Consider the following 24329-nt stretch of genomic DNA (forward strand, 5'->3'; position numbering starts at 1 on the left):
GTGATACATGGTTTTTTTCACTTAAAATATATTAATATAATATATTTTATATTTTTAACATAGCAAATCTGTAAAAAAAAAAACATAGCAAATCAAAATAACAAAAAAACATTAAAAAAATATATTAATTTCAAGATTTTTCAAATACAAAATAAAAGCAAGATAGAGAGAACCATTATAGCAAAAGCAGAAACGTGCATCATCAACATATTCAAAGATCAGAACAGACCCCCGATGGTTTTTCATCTCCGTATGTGCCATAACCATCAGATGGAGAAACTTCATCTTCCATTAACGTACCCATACAAGCACCATCGCTCCTATAACTCTTCGCAATGATTGGATTGCAGATGCTCTCAAGCTCCCCCAACTTGCCATCGAAATCATCTTTCCTTGCAAGCTGGTTGCCATCCAGCCACTTCATGGCCTGGTCAATGGCGCCTTCAATCTTGTTCTTGTCACCTGTGGCCAGCTTTGAACTTCTCTTCTCATCCCCAATTGTTATTCTCATGTTGCGGACAAAAATCTCCAATTTATTCTTTGCCTCGGCCCACTTCTTGTGCTTTTCATCTTCAGACTTGTACCTTTCGGCCTCGTGGACCATCTTCTGAATTTCTTTTTCGGACCACCTGCCCCTGTCATTGGTGATTGTGATCCTTTTCTTCTGACCACTGGTCTCATCCTCAGCTGATACATTCAAGATACCATCTGCATCAATGTCAAAGATTATTCTGATCTGAGGAACACCTTTGGGTGCTGGAGCAATACCAGAGAGCTCAAATGTGCCCAGTAAGTTGTTGTCCCTAGTCCTTGTTCTCTCTCCCTCATAAATCTTGACCAAGACAGCAGTTTGATTGTCTGCGTAGGTGGAGAAACGACCCTCCTTTATTGTGGGAATCGTAGTGTTCCTTCCTATCAAAACATTCATAACACCGCCAGCAATTTCCAACCCAAGGGACAGGGGGGAAACATCCAGAAGCAGCATGCTTTGCAACTCCTCATTGACTCCGCCACTCAAGATAGTAGCCTGAACAGCAGCACCATACGCAACTGCCTCATCAGGATTGATGCTCTTGCACAGTTCTTTGCCATTGAAAAAGTATTGCAATAGCAGCTGCACCTTGGGAATCCGGCTAGAACCACCAACAAGAACAACATCATCGATGCTGTTTTTATCCATCTTACCATCCCTCAAACACTTGTTTACCAGCTGCAAACACTTTCTAAAGAGATCCGTGTTCAGCTCCTCGAATCTTGCACGAGTAATGGTGGAATAAAAGTCAATACCTTCACACAATGAATCGAGCTCAATGTTAGTTTGAACATCATGCGAGAGACTCCTCTTGGCCCTCTCACAAGCAGTTCGCAACCGCCTAAGAGCTGAAGGATCTCCACTAATGTCCTTCTTTTTCCTCCTTTTGAATTCCTGAACAAAGTAATTCACCAATCTGTTGTCAAAGTCCTCGCCTCCAAGGTGAGAGTCTCCAGCTGTGGCCAGCACTTCAACTATACGCTCTTCAATGACAAGCAACGAGACATCACAAGTACCGCCCCCTAAATCAAAGACCAGCACATTCTTCTCACCATAGTTTATGTCCATGTGAAGACCATAAGCCATGGCAGCAGCAGTGGGCTCGTTAATAATACGCATGACATTAAAACCAGCAATCAAACCAGCATCTTTTGTGGCCTGCCGCTGAGAGTCAATGAAGTAGGCAGGAACAGTAATCACTGCATTCTTCACACTTTTGCCGATGAAAGCTTCAGCAATCTCACGCATCTTTCGGAGTACCATCGCCGAAATCTCTTCAGCAGCAAACTGCCTCTCTTCACGCTTGTAATTAACCACAATCATGGGCTTGTCACGAGGACCCGCAACAACCTTGAATGGCCAGTGCTGGATATCACTCTGAACAGCAACGTCACTAAATCTCATACCAATTAACCTTTTTGCACCTGTATTACATTTAACAACACTATCTTTCAGTATAAAATTTAATTTCCTCTAGCATAAACATAAACTGACTGTGAAGAAACAGAGCTTTCTATGAAATCCTTCATCCTTGTACAACACTAGCACGCAGAAACATAAGCCATACAAAACATAAAATGAACTAAATCAAAAAACGAATACTGCAAAGTAAATTTTTCTTAAGAATACCAACCGAAGATGGTGTTGACAGGGTTGGAAACAACCTGGTTCTTTGCAGCTTCACCAATCAAACGCTCCGTGTCAGTGAAGGCAACGCAAGAAGGCGTCATTCCGTTGCCTTGATCATTTGGTATAATCTCAACTCTTCCATTTTGCCAAACCCCAACGCAAGAATACGTTGTCCCCAAATCAATCCCAATCGCTGTAGAATCGTCTGTTTCCATTAGCTAGAAAACCAATAGATCATCAAAACGAGGGAAAAAAAAAGATCCAGGAAGTTTTGTGCCAAAAATAAAAGTCAACGCGCAGTTGAATGAATTTAAAATGCAGATAAAATTTACTGCTGCATTGTATTTATTATATACCTGCTGTGCCTGGATTATATTAGAAAAATGGCAGCCGAAGCAACTCGGCAGTGCAGGTTGCTTCTCCGAAATCACCGGCTTTTACTTAATTTATTTATTCACTCTCAATTCCAGGCAAGGCACCATTTCCTCGCAGACATTGAATTGACCCTACAGTTATTGCAATCGCAGTGGGTAATCAAGGGGTGTTTGAGAGCATTTTTTAAAATAGATAATTACTTAAGCCATATAATATGTATTTTTTATTTCATTTTTTTACTTACGAACTTTTTACTTGAAAATAATCTAATAATAAAAATATATTTTTCAGCTAATTTTAAGATTTTCTACTTCTACAATTAAATTTATTGAACAGTATAAAAAGAATTTATTCAATGTTTCAAAATCCTTTGGGTCTTTTTTTTGTAATGATTTTTTAGCTGATTTTTTTATTGTATAATTTTATGTTAATTGACATAAATTTCAATTCTAACTATTAGATTGAATTGAAATCTTACCAAATTTTTTCAAATATCCTATTTTATATCATGTTAAAATCTCAAATCAATCCAACACCACAAAAGCCTTGCATAAGGTTTAGAAATTACCATGCATGATTTATATTAGTTTTTTAGTTGATTTATATATATTTTTTTATTTTATTGGCAATCCTTTTAATAATTTTTTCAAAAACATTTAGAATGTTTTTACCTATTGTAAAAGGGGTTATTTAGATTGAAAAATGGTATCCAAATGATTTTTTTTTCAAATTTGATTTTTATTTTTTATATTGAAATATCAAAATTGTTAAAAAATCACTAAAAAAAATATTATTTTAATAAATTTTCAAACAAAAAACATTTTTGAAAAGCACCTAACATCCCTTAAATCTCATTATTCTCCCATTTCCGCTTGCTTTACTTCTTTTTTTTATGGTCCAACTATATTTAAAAAACAAATTGAATATGGTTCTCTTTAAATTATTATTTTTTTTTTTTATCATTTTGATGTGCTAATATAAATAATAAATTTTTAAAAAATAAAAAAATATATTATCTAAAATATTTTTAAATAAAAAAAATTAAAAAATACAAATTCTAACACAATTCCGAATTAGCTTTAAATTCCAAAATATTTTTCTCAATCAATCATGAATTTTAAATTTTTTTCTCTGCTTTAGGCCTGTACTTTGGATTGGACCATTCCAGGTTGGTCTTGCTAATGTAAATTAAAGCTTGTTTGTTGTTGAGCCTATAACTTCTCTTTTGATTTTAGATAATGAGATAGTTTTTGTTTTCTCACGAGACTGCGGGGTGTTTCGTATATTTTCAAAACATTTAAAACTAAATATAAAATTTGTTTATTTTGACTGGTGTCAATTTATTATATAAAAAATAATGATGAAAACACTAATTAGTTAAAATATATATATATATATAGAGATATCCAAATGGAATAAATAAGAATAGATACAGATACTTAATTGAAAAAAATAAAGATACTGATAATCAAATAAAAAAACATAGAAACATCTAATTAGAAAACCTTTATAAATACAAGAAATGAATCTTTTTATTACTTTGTTAAATCAAATTATTTTTCATTTTTCTTAGGAAATTGAAATAGAAATGAAATTCAAAACTCAAAACAAAAACAAAAAATTAAATATATAACCTCCTCAACTACTTGCTTCTTTCTTTCAACAATTTCAACAAATGAGAACTTCTCAAGGGCAAGATTTATAGCTATTAAAATTAAATATAATAAATAATATATATTATTTATATTAATTCTGGTATATGCAATCTCCGTGGCCTTCACAATCTTTTTGTTCAAGGGATTGTCTGTTAAAAACTAGCAGATTGCTTTTGGGCGACTAATTAAGCTTTAGGTCTCTATACAATTTTTGTCTTAGATTTATGTTTTAATCTTTACCATGTTTCTTAATTCTCAAAATTAAATGAATGCACAGTCTTGAACAGAACAAAATCAGCTTTACAGCTTGTTTTTGTTGATTTCGTAATATGCTAAATAACAGATATTCACTCAGGTTCTATTTGTTTGCTCAAAATTAGTTTTCTATTAAAAAAAAAATAGATTTACAGAAAGTGGATTGTTTGATGTTTTTTAGTATCATAAAAAATAAATATGAGAAAGCTTTTTAGTATTTCACTATTTATCTGAAAAATAACTTATTAATATTTTGATTATTTTTTAAAAAATTTATTAAAAAAATAAAGATCAAATCTAATAATTAAAAAAATTAAAAGAGTATGAAATTGAAAAAAAATTCAATTTTATAAATCATCTCAAGTAAAGTAAATAATAATAAAAATTAAATTTTTTAGATAAAAAATTTAAAAGGAAATGAAATTCAAGAAAAAACCTATTTTTATAAATTATTTTAAAAAAACATAACAACCAAAATAATAATAACTAAATTTTTATAACTGGTTTCTGGATCTCGTTTAGTTTTTGAGACCAACCCGTTTGCTGAAGTAGGGTAGAAAGACCACCTAGTTGATGGGCCGAGTCCTCGAGCCCATCTTCATTTAAGTATAGGAGTCTTTGGGTGACATCTTGCTGGTTCAGTGCACTTTTCATGTTTATCACTTTATTGAGAACATGATAGGAAAAACCTTTTTCCCCGCCGGGTTCAAGTTTCCCTTTAATAGTTGTTTTTATGTAATTATAATGTAGTATCTAAGAGTTAATAAATAGTATAAAAATAATATTAAACTATAAATCCGTCTTATTTGTAAAATATAAATAATAAAAAGATAAATTCAAAAACAAATTTAGTTTAAAAAATAAAATATTCAAGAATTATATTTGACAAGATTTACACATAAATATAAACTTGTTTTCATCTATATTTCCATGTAAGGATAGAAATATCTTGCAAACCCACTCCAAATAAGTTGATTTCATAGAGGTTCCATATCATATTTCTCTCAAACTAAGTCTTCTAGAATCATATGAGCAACGAGGATCTAATTGGGTGATGTTTCAAATAAAAGCTAGTTCTTTATTCCTTCTGCCATGTCCCAAGTATTTTTTTTATTTAATTTTTAAATAAAAAACAAAAACAAATAACTTTGAGAAAAATAATTTATGTAACATCCAGTCCAGTCCACAAATCTTTTTTCACTTGGCTTATGTTTGATTCGAGGTTAAAATCAGAGTTTAAATATTAAATAGTTAAGTGCTGGGTGTATAAAAAATTGGTTTGCGGGGTGAAAAGTCAAGGATATACGATATACATCTAAAAATTATGTGTGATGACGAGGTCTAGTACAATTTAAAAGAGAATTTAAATTAAATACAATTAAGAGATACTAAATAATGTGGTGGATCAGAGGGGTAATAAAAAACACAAGGGAATTTAATGAGAATCTGAAAAACAAAAAAAAATTCACAAATCTCAAAACTTGTCCTTCATTGACAATTTCTTACCCCAAACACCCCCGCCTCCATGTTAACATCAGGGGTGTTTGTTTTCATTGTGATTTTTTTAAAAAAAATTTGTTTAATATTTTTAAATCATTTAGTTACCATAATATTAAATATTATTTTAACCTCATGAGAGTTAATTACGATAATTCTTTAACCCGCCTTCTTAAAAGATCACCACATAAAATTAGAGGAAATTTAATGTTATGAAATTACTAAATTTTTTGATTAACAATCAGATATAACTTTCGGTATTTATTTTTGGTTTGCGTATAGATAATTATGATATAGTTTCATAAGCACCATCTTGACAAACTATTTAACATCATGAAAAATTAAAAGAAATATTCATTAATGATAGAATTACAAAAAAAAAATCAAGAATATATTTATATATACTCCCTGTTCATTCTAGAATGATATTCTACCAAAACAAAGAGGATGGATAACAGGATCCAGGGACCTTTTAGTAGACATGTCAAGTTGTTGTTGTTGTTGGTTTTTTTTTTTTTTCCGAGCCCGTCAACTCATGAAACGGACCAGTAGATGGGCCTTGGAACGGCCCAATAGATCTGAATAAAATGAACGAGGAGCCAGTTGATTTATCTTGCTACCTTTCTGGGAACAAATCTGCAGCAAAATCCAATCAAATTAAACTTTATGTTGGCGGGATCCATCCACCATCACAATTTATCTAGATAATAAGCATCACACGCAATCTAGCCATCAAGAATTAATTATATATTCATCTGAATTACGGTTAATCAATATAAACTGTATGATTAAAATGTAATGCATCGTTCATCCACACAAAAATCAGTTCAAGTTGACCTACAAAAGTCCTCAAAGTAATGGTTTTAATTGCGATTAGTTACGATGTTATATCATTGCATATATGTTGATATTTAAATATATATTTAATAGGAAATTAACTTGATCAGAAGGATTCAACCTCTAATTACCTGACGTGAGGGAGCATGATTGAGGGGTCGTGAGTCTCATATGGATCTTGCATCGTTGATTTGGTGTGAAAGCAGAACGAAATTCCGGTTCGGAAGACATCAGGATAATGCAGCAGGGGCCACTGCGCCCTATTATTTTTTCAAAAAAAATGCTTAAGACTTCACTTAATAAAATTAATCAGCAACCGTTTAATTTAACCAGCACGCACGTTGAACAATCTTAAGAATACAATTTGGAATATATTCTTCACGAGAGAAGCACGTGAAACCCATCCCGATAGAGATTTGTCTGCTTCTTCATATTGATTTCACAGCTTAATTACATGCCCTCCATGTTAACAGAACGTAGCCATGTTAATTAGTGGTTAATCATACGATCTTTAATTAGAGATTTTATATAATTATGTATGATTTAGAAGGAAGTAGGGGTGGGGGAAGAGAGGTGACAGGAACGGAGCAAAATAATGGGTGGCAAAAGCTGCAAAACAAGCTTCCTTTCCAACTAAATATGTATCTATACAAGAAGAGTTGCTTTCTGCATGAAAACGAGTTAAAGATGATATTCTACCGAACGTTGATTAGATAGGGGAATTAGATTCCTACGCCACCAAGCCATAAACAATTATAGTTTTCATAAATTAATCTCCCGTTGCAGATGAGAGATGATCATCATCGAGATTCGAGATCCCTCTCGAAACATTATTTTTCCTTTTTTTCCTTTTATTTTTCAGGCGCCAGGCAGTGTTTTGAAAATCCATCTGGGTCTCCACCAGTTTAAGATATCATAAAAAAACTCTCAATATTTTTTGCATCCTGGTTTACCAGCTAGCTAGAAGCACTAAAAGATGAACTCTACTCACGCTAGAACCCTAATTAACTCTGTTAGCATTGCATTATTAATTTCCCTTTGGTAATTCATATACGTATGACTTTTAGGTATTTTTTCTATATTGGGATCTTAGACTCTAATGTAGCTGAGCTGAGAGCTTAGTCAAAGTCTAAACATTTATTATCGAATCTGATTCTGCCAATGTCATTATGGATGAATAATTCTTATAATATAGGCTAGCTTCATGTTTTGATTCAATACCTACTCTCATTCTTTCACATGGCAGATCATCTCGCTAAACAAGGAGTGCACAGAATATCTGATTTTGTGGCTTGGCTATGACCCTCATAGATAATTTATCGGTACTTTGTTTAATCCAATGCAGATTATGTTGATTGCATTCTTTTGGCTCCTATGCAGGAACCAGATGTGGAAGGTTTTTATGAGTTCTGTTAAATAGCTAGCTATTTCAGCAAACTTTTTCTCTGTGTAATGATTGCATTGCACAATTTTGCATACTTAATAATAACAGCTTCTTTCAAAAAAAAAAAATATAATTAGTTGTTTAGTAATTTGAATATACTGTTATAATTTTATCTGTCTATTATCATAATCGGTATAATTATAATTATATGAATACAAATTAATATTTATCCCATACCCTTAAAAATATTTAACTTAAATTTTATATAATTTTCACAGCATTTTATTTTTTTCAACTTGGTATCGAATTTAATTTCTTTTATTGATCAAAATTGAATATATAAAATTTCCATCATCAAACTAAAATCAAATGGTAATAATTTTCTTTAAAAAACTATATAAAATAAAATTTATATTTAATTTTTTTCTTGATTCTTTTTAAGAATATTAATATGGTATCATTTTATTTCAAAATTTTATTGAAAAAAGTTTTGAAAAATTTGAAGGTTCTTGATATGAGTTGATCTAGCATATAAGATGAGTTTTTTATTTTTTATTTTTTGCTTTTACATTTTATCAAAAAATATTCAACATGCATATTTAATTAAATTAAAGCTTATGATATAAATGAGTTTAATTTCTATTAGTTTAATAAAAAAAAAATTTCATAATAAACCCATGTCAAGAAATTGGGATTTAAGGCATTTAATTGAAAGGCTTTTCTTATATTTTTCTCTTTTCAACTTGGTATCAATATTTCGATTTTTTTAAAATGTATTCATTTTGAATATTTTATTTGTGGCAATGAAGAAAGAAGGGTATATATAAAATTCTATACTTGATATTAAATAAAAATGGATAAGATGTTAACTTTTGATGCATTCAAAGCGAATGCTATCAGTTTATTATTTAAAATATATTAACTAAAATCCCAACAGTATTTTACAACAATATTAAAACTTCATACAATTAATTAATATTGATTTTTTTTTTCCGGATCCATGCTGATTTAATTAGAAAATGGGCAAAAGTCGAAACGCGGAATGTTTAATCAATTTGCAACGAGAGAATGAAAGGGCATGCAGGGCAAAAGTGGGCAAAGTTAGAAAGACGACAGAAGACGCACACCAGGGACAGAATCTTTCTAATATAGGTGGAGAAACATGTCTCCGGCCAGATCTTCGTAATTGAAGAAAATAAAGAAATAAGAATTTTCTTTCCTTTTCTGTTTTGCTTAAAGGTCTCTTAATTGAACACAAATATAGTTTTTTGCTTTATATAAGATTATTATTATTAATTTATGATAAAAGTGGCGTGAAAAACATGGTATTGTAATATTCAAGCCCTCACCCCCCTTACTTTATAGGACTATATCAGCATAATGGTGATGGAGAAAAAAGGTTCAACAATCCCATGCGAGGACGAAGTATTGATTAACAACTTTTTTGGGTTATGAAAATTAATTAACCATCTATTCTCAATTCGACTCTTTATATTGCTAATGCAATTTAAAAAGCCCATTTTTAACGGTGTTTTGAGGATATACTTTAGTACTTAGACCCCCATGTATTTAGTAATATTCAATTCAAGCCCCTATTTGTTTAATTTTTTTTATTTTTTTTTGTTAAAGTTAGCTTCATCGTTTCAAAAAGTATTGTATGCAGTCCCTTGCCAGGATGAGCCCACTTTTTTTTTTAATTTCATCTTGTTTCTTCTTCTAGTTTCAAAGATTTTTAAGGATTCTTAATGTTTGGGGCCATGCGAGTGAAGACTTTTTGGAAACTAGAGATTGATAGAGTCGCCTCGAAGTGCAAATTTATGAATCTAATGGGCCAAAATGCAGTTTCTCCGATGATTTATAATTGGCATTTCTGCTTTGATAGATACAACAAAATTCTTAGAAAGTAACCAATAAATGTTACGAGCAAAAATAGATATCTTGCTACATTGAACATATATAATCCTTAAGCTTGGAGCTTGTCATAAGAAGGCGGAACCCAAAAACGACCAGCAATCTCTGGCTATCATAGTCATCTTTTTAAAGGAACAGGAAGTTATCTGAACTTTCGCCAACCTGACTGCGCAAGCCCTAGAGTGTCGTTGCTTTATATGAGATGAAACTAACGTGACCTGACCAACCCTCTGAGGTTTTGTCTCCAGAATCTGTGTAAATTAATTTCAAAGAAATTTACCTTTCATGAGGACTTAATTGTGCATCGAATTGACCTTACTTGTTAATTACCTGAGAAACTTGAGACTTTCGCGTGATATTATCTTTGCAAGCAAAATGTTAGATGCGGAAAGATGCATTAGCCCCTCCTCTGTCAGAATATATAGCGTTTCGATACAGTTGAGAACACAGTTATGAATTATCGTCTAAGAAATTAAAGATCATAGAAGAAAGCAAGACTCTACCTTTTGAACAGAATAAAGCTAGCAAGCTTGTACCACAAAGCCATAACTTTTCAGAGCACATGGCTAGTGGTCAGTTTGGCTGCATGTAACGTCTGCTCCCTTTCCCAATATTGGCGACCCAATATTGTTGACGGTAGGAGGCCAAAAATCAATCAACATATATGATGGAATAAGGTGGGGTGTTATATTCATATGTAGATTTGGTGATGATGATTTAACATTTTGCCAAAAAGAAAAGAAAAAAAAAAAGAAAAAGTTGCAACGTGCATTTTTACAATTGAAATACGGGAACACGCATGTAATTGCTGCAGAAAGGATGGCCACCATTATTTGAACTACCTGATAGAAAGTGCAGTTGTTTTTGTGAGTATGTAAACGAATAAATCTGCCCAGCAGATTCTTAATTAATCTCTTCCAACAAGTATATATGCAGTCATCGATGGCTATAAACATTGAATTCCATCTCAATCGATTAGAATCTTTCATCACACACACACACAGACATACATGCATCGTGTGCGTGTCTTTTCTTTTCGGAAGAAGACGGATCCCAAAAGCTACTGTGTTGGTTGCAGATGGAGTGCTGTATATGTGGACCACTGCTCTTGCAGATGGGAAATAGTTTCTTCTTTTCCAGTCTTACTTGTGACAATGTTGAACAGGCCCTGTGCCATTACTTTAGAAGCTTTAACTATCTCTCCTGTCTCAATTATTTTCGCCAGCCAGAAGTGAATACGAGATACTGTTGCTTGTCTGACATGGAGTCCATAGAATTCCATCTCAGGATAGAGAGATTCATTTAATTCTTAATCTTTCATAGTTATTTGTTTTTCCTCGTTGATGAGCTATGATTACACACTTAATCTTTCATATTCTCCCTTCCGTGCACTCCATTAATGCCAGGTGCTTTTTTAATCAGTTTACGCTACCAGCTAGATATATAGCTTATTCTCAGAAAATAGAAACACTTAGCATACATGAGCTGATTTAATTATTTTTTTATAGACACGAGCTGACTTAAAGTCTTAATATACACAGGGATGTGAGAATTCGAATCTCAACATTTTTATTTTTTAATCTCAACATTTTTTTATATATAAATTTTAAATTTAAAAAACTTTTATTTAAGAGTATTTGTTGAATAGACATAAAGTCACTTATTGAATTTGAAGTAAATATTTCAGTTTACGGATTGAAATGATTTTGTTTACACTCCACGCTCTAATGGTGATCACTATGAAGTTATTAGAATCTCTTTTTTAGATCAAAATCCACTCTAAATATCCACTTTTAAGTCTTTTTGCATATTCAATCCACATATCAAGTTTTAGGTTCTTCCTCTTTCAAAATTATAGTTTTCTTACATATTTCTAGATTTCTTATTATTTTTTCCTTTCTAACCAGAGGTCAACTAATGTAGATTATAATTTATACGGTTTCGCTTGTAAATATTTGACCTTTAATTATCAATTATTTAGAATCTCATACTCTTACTAGCTAGTTTTTCTACGACAATTTTGTGTTTATTTTAGATTTGGGAGTTTTTGAGTAAACAAAACTCTTATATTTTTACTATGCACTACTTTATATATCCAACCTAGGAAAAATGAAAAAAAAAAAAAAAACGCACCAGGCAATTCCTGTTATATATGCTCTATGGTCTACGCGCATGCGTCAAACTAAGCTCTTCCATATACTTTCCTGACTTGACAAGGAAAACATCTTTAGTTTCTCGAATATATATATATATATATATATATATATATATATATATATATATATATATATATATATGAAAGTGATGTGCGCATGTTAATATGTATGGATAAAGAAGATGATATGTGTAGCAATTAGCAGGGAACACAGTGTGTGTTTCGATATGGTGCCACCTCTCAAGGGGGCATGGCTAGCCCTTAATTTGCACGCTTCAGAAATGCAGGGTGTGCGTACGATTCAAGGGGGAAAGCGATTATAAGGACACTGTCCATGAATAATAATGCAATCAAATAACCAAGCCTTTTCTGGCTTCTCCTAACTTGGACCACAGTAGAAATCAAAATGCTAGCTCATGATATGAGTCTTGACAAATTTAACATCACACACCCAATCACTCGAAAAATCCAAACATTCATGCATGCATTGCCAGATTCATCAAAGTTGCCATGTATAAAGGTGCAACGTGTTTCGTTAATAAATTAACCATGTTCGCTCTTTTCTTCTTTTAATTTGTCTCCTTTTATATTGTTTTAGAGAAAATATATAAGCTACCATTAATTCGTTAATAAATTAATCCAAAAATATCTTTAATCGTGAAGAAAAGCTATCCATTAAATAAAATATATAATGTCTGTTATTACCTAGTTTACAGCCTCACATAAAAAAAAGATATAAAAAAAATTGTAAAACAAATATTGAAAGAAAATAAAAAAAAAATATATCAATGGTAAGAATATACCAGAATGCCCAGTAAATTATCAAATACTAGTTGAGAAAGATCAAAATATACAAAATTCAAAAATTTTACAGTGTATTCTCGACTGATAATGTCTTATTGGCAAATAAAAATTCAATTCAAGGAGGACATTAAAAAAACTTAAGAATTTATTGAATTTATTGAGGGTTTAATTGTAAGAAAAAATAATTTTTGAAGTCATTGTACGTTTTGATTGAAAAAAATTGAAGTTTAGGGGTTGAATTGTAATTTTAAAGAGTTAATTTGATCAAATAAAGAGTTTAATTGCATAGATATTGAAGTTTAAGGGCAATTAAGAACTTGATTAAAAAAAATTCAAAACTAAGGACAAAATCAGAGGCTAAATTCAAGAATTTTTATATGTTTTTATGGGAGTTTAATATGTTTTTTTGCTTTAGTTTTGTTTTTGGCTTGTTTTCAAGTCAAACTAAAATATTTTTTTGGATCATTGTCAGACAAAAAATTTCGGGTCAGCTCGGTCGGGTCGAGTAAAAAATAGGTTTAAGAGTTTAATACCTTGTTTGGTTTTTTTGTTACTAAAGGTTTTTTTTTTTTTTTCCTGTTAGGGTGTGTTTGATAAAAACCTTTTAAGTCTATTTTTAGTAATTTTATTTAAAATGAGTTTTAATCAAACAAAGCCCTTACAACATAAAAAAAATATTTTTTTTTAGCATATGACTAAAAATCCTAAAGTTATTTAAGGTTTTTTTATATAAAAAAAATCAAAAATACTTTGACATGTTTTTTTTTTTTTAAATTGCATGTATTTAAGGATTTTGTCCTACATTTTAAAAATATATAAAAAAATTATTTTTTTTCTTTTAATATATAAAATTATGAACTTGTACATACAACAAATTTCTGATATTAAATAAAAAAATAATTTATTTTATTTTTGACATTGGCATTAAAATGGTTAAGTTTTAACTTGAAAAATAAAAATTTCTTTACCAAAAATGACTTTTCTTAAACTTTAGATGGACTAACTGTTAGAAAACATAATATTAACTTAGTTTTCATCATACAAATAAACAATATAATTTATTTTAGGTAAAGTATATTAAAGATACTATTAAAAATTTTAATGATCAAAATATTAGTCGATAACTCTTCTATTTTCCTAATACTAAAATACAAGAATTTCTTTATTTTTTTATCTGTATAATTTCACTAACCAGAACATATCTTCTCATTAAAAAGGGAAATATTCCAATCCATACTCAGCTGTTTATAATTAAAAGGCCGTGATTAGCGCCCAAGTGAGTGATCTGTTTGATTGGCAGAAATTATGATTAACGTGGTCTTTGTCTACATTGAGATGCATACACTCCTAGCTACTCAGTTTCCAATTTATTTATGCTATGTTTACAATTTAATTCGGTGAAGCCTGCTCAATGTGAGCATCACTAGCTCCTCAATAAATTGTTTTCGAATTAATTAATGATCTCTATGCCAAATTTTGTTATTATCGCAATCTTTAAACACCAAACAGGACATTGTATATATTTAAATGTTTGCTAGATGTTTTTCTTCAGTCTTGAAAAAAAAATAAGACAGAACTTCAAAAAAATTTAAATCCCAAATCTTGTTCCTGTAACATTTTTATTTTTTTTAAAAAAAAAAAAAAACAAATACTACCCCTCCATAGTACGTGATTTTATCCAGCAACAAACTAACCTTTACGCGATGGCTGCGTAGTCTTTTTTTGTTTTCAATAGGGAACATATGCCACGAATTTGTAGTTGTACATGGGAGATTATGTTTGTTAATGAGTATTAGAAACCTAATTAACGAAGTGATGACATTAAGAATTATCGTGCATAAATAAAAAAAAATCAAGAATTTTAAGTATTAAAAAGAGCGTTTGTCTGGCTAAAAGTTCAGAGAATGTTATAGATCAATTCATCCAATTGATAAATAAGTGATGTCTAAATGTGGACATCTTAAAACGAATTTATGTGATGAAATTATATTGCTCCATGTCGCGAATCCTCAGGAACAATAAATACCCATAAAGTTTTATATATTTCAGTAATGCCCCTTCTAGAGATCGTGAGATATCATTCTTGACTAATTCGATCTCGTCATGCAAGGCACAATTTGACTTTTATTCTTTGATTCAGCCAAAAAACAAAGAAAACAGGTTAGTAGTGTGATATTGCGATGCTATGCATGAACTTTTCAATTACAGTCAGAATTCCATTTTATAGAATGTGACAAGAATCTGGTAATTAAGATTTTGTTGTCGAACGAATTGATTGGAATATTAAAAAAAATGATTTACCAATTTAAAATAAATATCACAAGAATCGATTGAGTGAATTATATGGAACAGAAATAGGTTAATTTTCTAATATTCTTAAAAACATGACAGAACATTTTTTTTTTTTTTAGTGAATGATGTATTTGGAATTTTATTGAACTCTGACTAATCCCATCAAGTGGGATAGCTCACTAAAAAGTAAAACTTTGCTAGTAATGATGTGATTCATAAAAAAACTTGAACTCAAAATTTTATTTAAAAAATTAAATACCAAACTACTTTTAAGCTACGTCTGTGTTTGAAATACCTGTGACTGTGATGGTCATATTCTTTAGTATATGATCAATTGATTAATGTTTTTAATATTCCGCTTTATAACAGCGATGGTGGAAATGTAGGAGACGAGCTAGAGTAGAAATTATATGATTTACGTGATTCCTCAAACAACCTCCTCGGTGCACGCATGTGGCAAGACACTGTGGGGGAGCTGTGTGGGCTTGAGGACCAACCATTTCCTCCCTCGTGGTTGTTGGATGTGAATGGCAATACAAGAAACGTGTAAAGGGCACGGTGACAAGAATCTACGTTAATAGGCGACCCAAGGAAAAAAAGAAACCACTAAAAGTTTCCATGCAAAAATAACAGTAAAAAAGAAAAACCGCTGCAGACAAACCCAAGAAAATAAAGGCAAATTCGACAGTGACACTTCCAGCAAGGATGCCCTTACCAAGACCTGCTTTTCCTAGCTTTTTAGTTCTCTGATATTTTTATTATTATATTTAAGTAAAAAGGATATAATGCAATATGAAACTTCGCTTAGGGTTCCTCTCTCTGCATGGCCACTAATCACTTTACATATGTGGGCTGATCAGCAGAGGGACACTGTAAATTAAAAGCGCATAGTGTCAAAAGAAGCTTACACGTTAAGATAAGAAAATTAATCTCATTGCATTGCATTGAAACCCTAACCTTGATTTATTTAAGAAATTTAATAAAAGAAAAGGAGAGAATTTCGTGGAGGGAGATGGTTAAAATAAATAAACACACAGAACCCTCCTTTATCTTTCCATCTCCTTCTCTTTTTCTCTGCAACTCCCTTCTCTTGATGTGATTCTCCACCATATCTCCCAAAAAAGAACCCTATCGACCTTTACAAAAGAGAGAATTAAAGCTCAAGCACCATGGCCTTCTCATCCATTCCAGCCTATCTAGGTTCACGCAATTGGCAACAGGTAGGAGGTTTTTTCCCTCTTAATTCTCTCTCTACTTGCAACTGACTATACAGCTTCCTCTCCAAAAAAGCAATTACAAAGATAAATAATATTCCTGTCCTACACCTTTTATTTTATCTCCTCCTGAATATACTAAATATTTGATTTCTTTCTTCCTCTATTTATTTTTGATCTTTTGCAGCAACCTAATAATCAGCCTCCAGGAGCCGGAAATGAAAACCCTCAACTTCCACCTCAGCCGGCACCACCTCCAGGTGGTGGCTATGGTGATGGAAGCACAGGTTCATTCAGGCCTGGCTCGATGACTGATCGAGCCAGGCTAGCCAAGATTCAACTACCTGAAACAGCCCTTAAATGTCCAAGATGTGAATCAACAAATACCAAATTCTGTTACTTCAATAATTACAGCCTCTCCCAGCCTCGCCACTTTTGCAAGGCTTGCAGGCGATATTGGACTAGTGGAGGTGCACTAAGGAACGTGCCTGTTGGCGGTGGCTGTAGAAGGAATAAAAGGAGCAAAGGAAGCGGTAGATCAAAATTTCCAATTAAAGCAGTCTCTAGCTCAAGTGGCGGACTTGCTTCTAATTGTTGCACTGCTGATATTCTAGGGCACATGCCCCCTCCACCACCACAGCTGCAGATTTTGCCACCGTTGCATCATCTTGGCGACTACAATTCCGCAGATATTGGGTTAGATTTTGGTGGAATTCAGCATTCAATAGGGGTAACAGCTGGCGGAGGTGATGGTGTAGAATTTCAGATTGGCAGTAGTACTAGTTCAAATGGTGTTGCCGGGTCTATTTTATCTAGTGGGCTAGTTGAGCAGTGGAGATTGCAACAAGTTCAACAACAATTGCAGCAATTTCCTTTCTTGTCTAATATGGAACCACCGAGTGGTTTGTTTTCATTTGAGGGTGGAGGGATTGAATCATCAAATTATGCCGGTCAGATTCGGTCCAAGCCGTTGGACAGTACTACTGGGGCTACTCACCTAGCTACAGTAAAAAAGGAAGAGAATCGAAGGCTGAATTTATCGAAAAACGTTTTGGGTATCTCAGGAATTGATCAGCTCTGGGGTGGAAACAATGCATGGACTGATCTTCCTGGTTTCACTTCTTCTACAAGCCATCTATTATGATTTTGATGTGTTTTTCTGTCCAAAACTCCACCCAATCTTGGTGTTTTCTATTGTATTACCACAGGTTCAGTGAAGAGTAATCAGCTTGAAGATAAAAGAGAACTTTCAAGTTTCAATCAATTATCCTAACTTCGCAAGTTCAATCACTAAAATCTTTAAGTTGAGCCACGAGAAGGATGGATCAAAGAACTTGTCTACTCACGATCTACTGAATTCAAGAACTTAGAAATGGTAGGCCTCTAGTCTTGAAGTTTATTTTTCTGCTGGCATTTTTTTCCTTGTATTCTATGGGATTGTGTTACAAATTTAGGGTATATGTTTCCATGGAGTTGGATATCTGACATGAATGGCTTAAACTATTATAATTGGCCTATCTATATATGCAGTGTACTAAGGTATTTTCCTTGAGATGATATGTGAATTTATTTTCTATATTTTGCGCTATTCCTTCTTCTTTCAATATCTGAAAATTGTTCTTTCTTCTCTCTAGATCTTCAGTATTATCGCCGAATTTTGTAAGCTGATGTGTTCATGGTATTCTTTTTTTAATGCTAACCAGTATCATTTGCGTCCTGTCCATGCACCCAGCTTGTCCTCGTGATAAAGTTTCTATAATCGAATCCATCTTTAATGCTAAAAGGAAATCATCATGATGATATCCCAAATTAAACTCAGATAGTTTGTGGGTAATAGCAATTACCCGGATTTTGAGAAAAGTGAGTAAGTGGGTGTTAAGAGGGAGGGAGGTATGATATCCTTTTGGAAGGTTGTGGACGTACTTGACTGAAAATGATTATATAATTATGGGTGATTCGCCATATGAGAAGTACTTACTTGTTGTATCCGTGCCTGTTAGAAACTCTGAGTGGTAGAGCTGGATATATATACATGGACAAGAAGAAACTAAAGAAACGCCAAAATTCCACTCAAATCCATGCATAGACACCCTATCTAGAATAGGATTCCCGGATCTTGTTTGCAAAAAACTAACGTAAGACTGCTGCAGTTTCTAGGCTCTAGACACAGTCAAAAGTTGTGCAAGAACGCACAAAAACTGCTAGACCTTCTTCAAGTTTTGTTTGATTTTTGTTCCCTACTTTTATTAACCCTGTGGTAAGCATAACCTTAGTGACTGCATTGTTTAATCAAATATATATATATATATATATATATATATATATATATATATATAATCTCATGCTGATAATCTCAGCCGTGTTTTATGGGGATTATGATTGCCATTATTAAAAATCTTTGTTGGGTTTTCATCTTAGTGTAAGAGATATATATATAGAATATTGGAATCTGGGATTTGGATCTGCTTTTGCAATAACCAATGATATTTACCAACAAGGAATAAAGGCATCCCTAATATGTTAAAAAAAGCAAATGATCACTCTCTATCTCTTTCTCTCTCATGAGAGTGAAACAGTGATCGAGGATGTGGGGTATTTTTGGTCGGTTGAATGTGAGGTATATTGATGAGATTGTGATGATCCCAACATTCTCGATAGTAATGTCGCTAAGTGAGGATGTATAGCTTAACGAGAAGGAAAAAAAAAAAACAAAAACATATATAAGAAGAAGAAGAAGATCTGAGGAAGGAGGTAGGAAATCCAAGCGATGACATATAGGATTAACTTTTTTTGTTGATGCCACGTGTAATGTTAAAATTTATCTCATGTTCGAGCTCTAGGTTACTCATATGATGGCCACTGGAGACTTACATGGTCGTTAACTTAAGGATCTGTGGAATTAGTTGAGGTGCGCGCAAGCTGGCCCGGACACCACGTTAAACTAAAAAAAAAAAATTTACCAATTCATCAATATTTTTATTTGTATTTATTAATTTTTTTGGTAATGATAGTTGTGAATATGAAGTTTTTTTTTTTTTTTTTTAAATAACACTAATAAAAGAAGCGATAAACAAACTAGAAAAGCGGAGACAATTGAATGTCCAAACTTTTGTCTGTTGAAAACAGCGCAACCTTCATAAATTTTGAATGTTCGAATTTTGGACCTTCATTTAGACAATTTAGTTCCCAAATTTTGAACATTCAAATTTGTGAAGGTTGCGCTCTTCTCCAAGAGCGCAACATTCATGATTTTTTTTATGTTTTAAAAATTAAATAATATTGAAAATGGACTCAGTGATTAGAGACCCGATTTGAAATTAAGTTATCCAAATATAGGTTTAGAAAAATTAAAGGTAAGGAAAAAAATCGTACATACCTCACAATGCATGTTCGTAAAAATAATAAACACTAAAAGACAAAGGTAAGTTACATCAACAGTTTGTTGTCTACATCTCAAAACTTAACTTCATGGTATTGTTTATACAGTAAGTAGAACAAAAGAGTTGTGAGGAAAATAAATTAGACCGGTGTGCTCACTTAGAGATTTTGATATAGAGGGGAAGATAAAGATGGCAAGTTGAACCCACACACGATTGAAAGATTGGGACATGACATTTCGGTAATAAAAAAAAAAAAGTTGATTACACAATTCTAGAGTAAAGTGATATATCAAAAGATAGTGGACTAAAACATCATTATTTTTATTTTTATTTTTATTTTTATTTTTATTTTTATTTTTATTAAAAATTTGTATATCTCAAGATTGACTTGTCAATTTTGGATTAATTAAAGCTAGGACATCCAGGTTAACCAAGCTTATATTAAGTTTAATCGGGTGAGCTTCTTGGTTGGTTTAATTTTGCAACCTTCATTATTATTATTTTAGTTTTTAAGGTTGCAATATTGAAAATAACACAACCTCAAAATATTATATAGTTTGCAATATTTCTAAACAACACAGCTAGCTAGCATATGGGAAAAAAAAAATAAAGATTGTGTTACAATCTATGAATATGTGATATTTCCCTGAAAATTTTCTAGATTACATTGTTTTATATATAAAAAAAAATCATGTATTGAGATGTCATTGTTGCTATTACTTTCACTATCTTTCTCTCTCACCCTGATGAGTCTATGAGATTTTGATCTATGCTAGCTCTTTTATTGCAAGCCCTTTCATTCCTTATATTCTTCCATGAGTGTTGAATCATGTAATGTGTTAGATTCTTAATTGCTTGGTCATTTCTAGATGTCCATTTCATAAATCATTAAAAAAAAGATGGCAAAAAGAAGTGAGGAAGATAAATTTTCTTTTACTTGTAGTCTTTTGTTTTTCTTTCTTTCTTTCTTTGTTTCAAAATACAAATAAAGAAAGAATAACTTTTGAGGATTTGTGTAGAAAAACTTCATAAAGAAAAGATCTCTCTCTCTCTCTCGGTCAAATATTCGAATAAATTCGATCGATGACATTCACCTTTAATAAAAAAAAGGAAACAGAGATATTTTCTATTAAAATTCTATTCGTGCAACTAGAAAAATAACGATAATGATAAACAAGGCATTCTAATTTATGAACTTGTTTAATTTATTTTCTTCTAAATTGTTGTTGTCTATCATTTACACTCTATTTATAGCTATATTTCAAAATTTCTCCTTTCTAGACAATACACCTCTCTCTCTCATGCGAATACACACGCACGCACGTACATATATGGTTAATGATTGCATAAGGCATGTGTAGGCTCAATTGTATCTTATTGATCTTATTTTTAATCTTGGTCTAATTAATTGATATATTTTTTATCGCTCGTGTGCAGCCCGGATTGGGATTTTTAGTGGTGATGTGTGTGGAAATGATAGGAAATTCTTGTCCTTTATCAGTAAAAAATGAAAATGGAAGTCGTCACCTAGTATTTTGATCATTAGAAACTTTAACTGGTCTCAGAGTTAGGGTAAGAGAATTGATTGCGTAAAAAAATATATTAGCACTTTTAGTACGCCCTACATGAGTAATCTGAATTGTTTATTTGTCTGATATAAACTAATGTTTTGTTTTGTTTTGTTTTCTAATCCTTGATTTATTTAGGGTTTAAGAAAAGTTCCTTTATGGTAAGAAGTCTTTATCTTATCAGGTTAAAACCTAATTATTCTAATGTAAAAAAAAAAATAAATTAAAATGAGTTGTTTTTTTATTTAATATTGAGATACGTCTCATGTATAAGTTTATAATCTCGTATGTTAAAAAAAATAATAATAATTTTTTTATATTTTAAAAATATAGGCTAAGTTCTAATGAATAATCGTAAACTAGTTATGATATCCTTTGACAAATTCTTGTATTTTTTTTTAAGTATGATAAAAAAAAAACATTTTTTTATATAAAAAATAAAATATGCATAGAATTTTTAGAATTTTTCCACATGTAAGAAAAAAGAAAATACTTTTGTTATAAAAAAGATTACAAGCCAAATAAAGTCTTAATCTTTTGACCCAATTTTAACTTAACTAGGTTAACTTGAAATTTTTTATTCGACTATAAATCATACCAAAAATTTTGGTATGACTCGAAAACCATCCTAAAACAAAATCAAAGTAAAAAAAACAGAATAAAAAAATATAAAAACTCAAAAATTCTTGAACAAAATGGATTAAACACACAAAAAAAAAATACATAGAACACCAAACTAAAACTAAAAAATATAGGTTCCAAATCAGACCTGATATAGACAAATCAGAGGCATAAATATATTGAAAATCATGCAAGGGATCAATAATGTAACATCTATTTATTTTTATTATCACTTAAATATCACAATTTTATTAAAATAAATTTTAGTTCAAATTTAAAATTTTATGATTAAATCCCATAAAAAAAACATGTTATTGATACAAATAAACTTTAAATTATTTATTAATCAAGCACAATGAAGAGTTATGTGCAGGGTAATGGACCAAAATTGGTCAAAACCTAGTGTTAGGGCAATATTCTTCCTAATAATAAAAATATTACCCATAAACCCAACTATAAACCTCGCATAGGAAGGCATTATCAAGCTTAGAAAATAGCACTTTTGGATTCTAAAGCATGCTTTCTTTAACACAATAAGTTATACTACCATAAACAAACATGTTTGAATTACAAAAACTAACAAATAATATTAAAATATCATAATCAAGCATGAGATACTAAATAAAAAAACCATTAACTTAAAACACTCTAAATGTTCATGCAATATGGATCAAAAATTAATTTTTTAAATTCATTTTGTATATGAACAAACCTAGCAAACTCATAATAAATGATTTTACTTTAACATGCATTGCTTAAGTTAAACTAAAACAACATTATATAAAAACAACAAAATACTTTAAAAAGAACACAATAAATAAAGATCACAACAACAAAGAGGTAAATAAAACATCACTTGTTTCAAATCTCTTTTCTATATTTATAAACATAAATATAAAATAAAAATAAATAAAAAAACATCTCAAGCAGGCCTTACTCTCATTTTGTTTTCATTTGAAAAGTTTTGTGTGTCACAAATTTATTATCCTTTTAAAACTTAGAAAATCTTTGTATTAGACCCTTGAACTTTTACACTTAGGTTTGTTATTGATATTTTCTAACTTTTTTCCTCCCCTTTTAGCCTTTATATTCATGCGTCTTTTTAAGTTTGGTCATTGGTTTTGGATTTTTTTCAATCAAGTCTTTAATTGCCCATCAAACTTCAATATTTATGCAATTAAATATTTGATTTGCCCAAATTAATTCTTAAAAATTATAATTCAACCATCAGATTTTAATTTCTTCCAATTAAAACATAGATTGATTTTGAAAATTAATTTTTCTAACAATTAAAGCCCTCAATAAATTTAATTAAACCTTGAAATTTTTTAATTGAGTCTTTAAATATCCAATTTATCCAATTTAAAATTTTTTCTCTTTAAATTGATTTTTCTTCAGCACCAATAGGATCTTCCTTCACCAGTAAAAAATACACTACTATTTTTTTTAATTTTATATATTTTGATCTTCTTCAATCAGTTTTTGGTGATTTTTTTGGTGTTCTTGTATTTTTTTTCACTGGTATATTTTTTATTTTCTTCCAATAGTTTTTTAATTTTCTTTTTTTTGTCTGATTTTTCTTTGCACGTGAGACCAAAAAAAGGAGAACAACAGTACTTTTGTTCGTGTCCGGGGCTAAAGATTTATTAGGTGATTGATTGATTATACTTTTTGATCGTCTGTTGCATGATCATCAACCACATAAAAAGTTATTGGAATTTTGCGTAGAGAAGCACTAATTTTCATTCAAGCACAGTTTTGTAATGATTCTATATGGAGTCCTGCAATAATTAAGTAAAGAATCATGTCTTGACACGAAGAGAAAAGGCAGAGAGATATGGAACGACATGGTTGACCAATCTCTTGAACGAGGACTCGTCTTTTCTGAATATGAGAAACATTTTCGTTTCTTCTTACACTTGTTGTTGATTAAACCCTCCTGATTTATAATTATCTTCAGTGCTGATACAAAAGAAGATTCCTCACAAGTGAAGATCCTGAACGTCATATTAGACGGTCATGTCACACACGTATATCTTTTTATTATTTAATTATTCTTAAAACATGATACCACCTCAAATATCGAAGAGAGAATTGCATCTCTTATTTTTTTAAAAATATTTTTTATGTTAAAATATATTTAAATAATATTTTATTTTTAGTTTTTAAAAATTATTTTTAAAATCATCACATTAAAAAAATTTAAAATATATAAAAAAA

At 31.0% G+C, this 24329-nt stretch overlaps 2 protein-coding genes across 4 annotated transcripts; one reads left to right on the forward strand and one right to left on the reverse strand.

The window, feature by feature from the left end:
* Nucleotides 1-92: 92 nt before the first annotated feature.
* Nucleotides 93-2697, reverse strand: LOC118052157 (heat shock cognate 70 kDa protein 2). 2 transcript variants are annotated; one of them, XM_073410808.1, is made up of 3 exons: nt 2518-2697; nt 2166-2354; nt 93-1956 (listed from the first exon to the last, which is right to left on the reverse strand). In XM_073410808.1, the coding sequence occupies exons 2-3, from the start codon at nt 2260-2262 to the stop codon at nt 212-214; spliced, it is 1842 nt and encodes a 613-aa protein (XP_073266909.1). In that variant the 5' UTR covers nt 2263-2354; nt 2518-2697; the 3' UTR covers nt 93-211. The 2 variants fall into 2 exon arrangements, with proteins under 2 accessions (XP_073266909.1, XP_034918889.1); XM_035062998.2 differs by having other exon boundaries at nt 2166-2379.
* A 13582-nt stretch (nt 2698-16279) lies between these two features.
* LOC118052372 (dof zinc finger protein DOF3.6) lies at nt 16280-18118 on the forward strand. Of its 2 annotated transcripts, XM_035063338.2 has the most exons (3): nt 16280-16546; nt 16728-17652; nt 17749-18118. In XM_035063338.2, exons 1-3 carry the CDS (start codon nt 16496-16498, stop codon nt 17811-17813), a joined length of 1041 nt encoding a protein of 346 aa, XP_034919229.1. In that variant the 5' UTR covers nt 16280-16495; the 3' UTR covers nt 17814-18118. The 2 variants fall into 2 exon arrangements, with proteins under 2 accessions (XP_034919229.1, XP_034919230.1); XM_035063339.2 differs by having other exon boundaries at nt 16282-16546; nt 16728-18118.
* Nucleotides 18119-24329: the final 6211 nt, after the last annotated feature.

The sequence above is a fragment of the Populus alba genome, chromosome 8, assembly GCF_005239225.2.
Source record: "Populus alba chromosome 8, ASM523922v2, whole genome shotgun sequence".
Taxonomy (NCBI): Eukaryota; Viridiplantae; Streptophyta; class Magnoliopsida; order Malpighiales; family Salicaceae; genus Populus; species Populus alba.

Bases quoted from the DNA above. Each gene is read 5' to 3' on its own strand.
- LOC118052157 (XM_035062998.2), bottom strand. From the start codon at position 2,376: ATGGAAACAGACGATTCTACAGCGATTGGGATTGATTTGGGGACAACG. The intron at 1,957-2,165 runs GTTGGTATTCTT...AATGTAATACAG, and splicing joins CCCTGTCAACACCATCTTCG to GTGCAAAAAGGTTAATTGGT.
- LOC118052372 (XM_035063338.2), top strand. From the start codon at position 16,496: ATGGCCTTCTCATCCATTCCAGCCTATCTAGGTTCACGCAATTGGCAA. The intron at 16,547-16,727 runs GTAGGAGGTTTT...GATCTTTTGCAG, and splicing joins GTTCACGCAATTGGCAACAG to CAACCTAATAATCAGCCTCC. The intron at 17,653-17,748 runs GTTTCACTTCTT...GTATTACCACAG, and splicing joins TGCATGGACTGATCTTCCTG to GTTCAGTGAAGAGTAATCAG.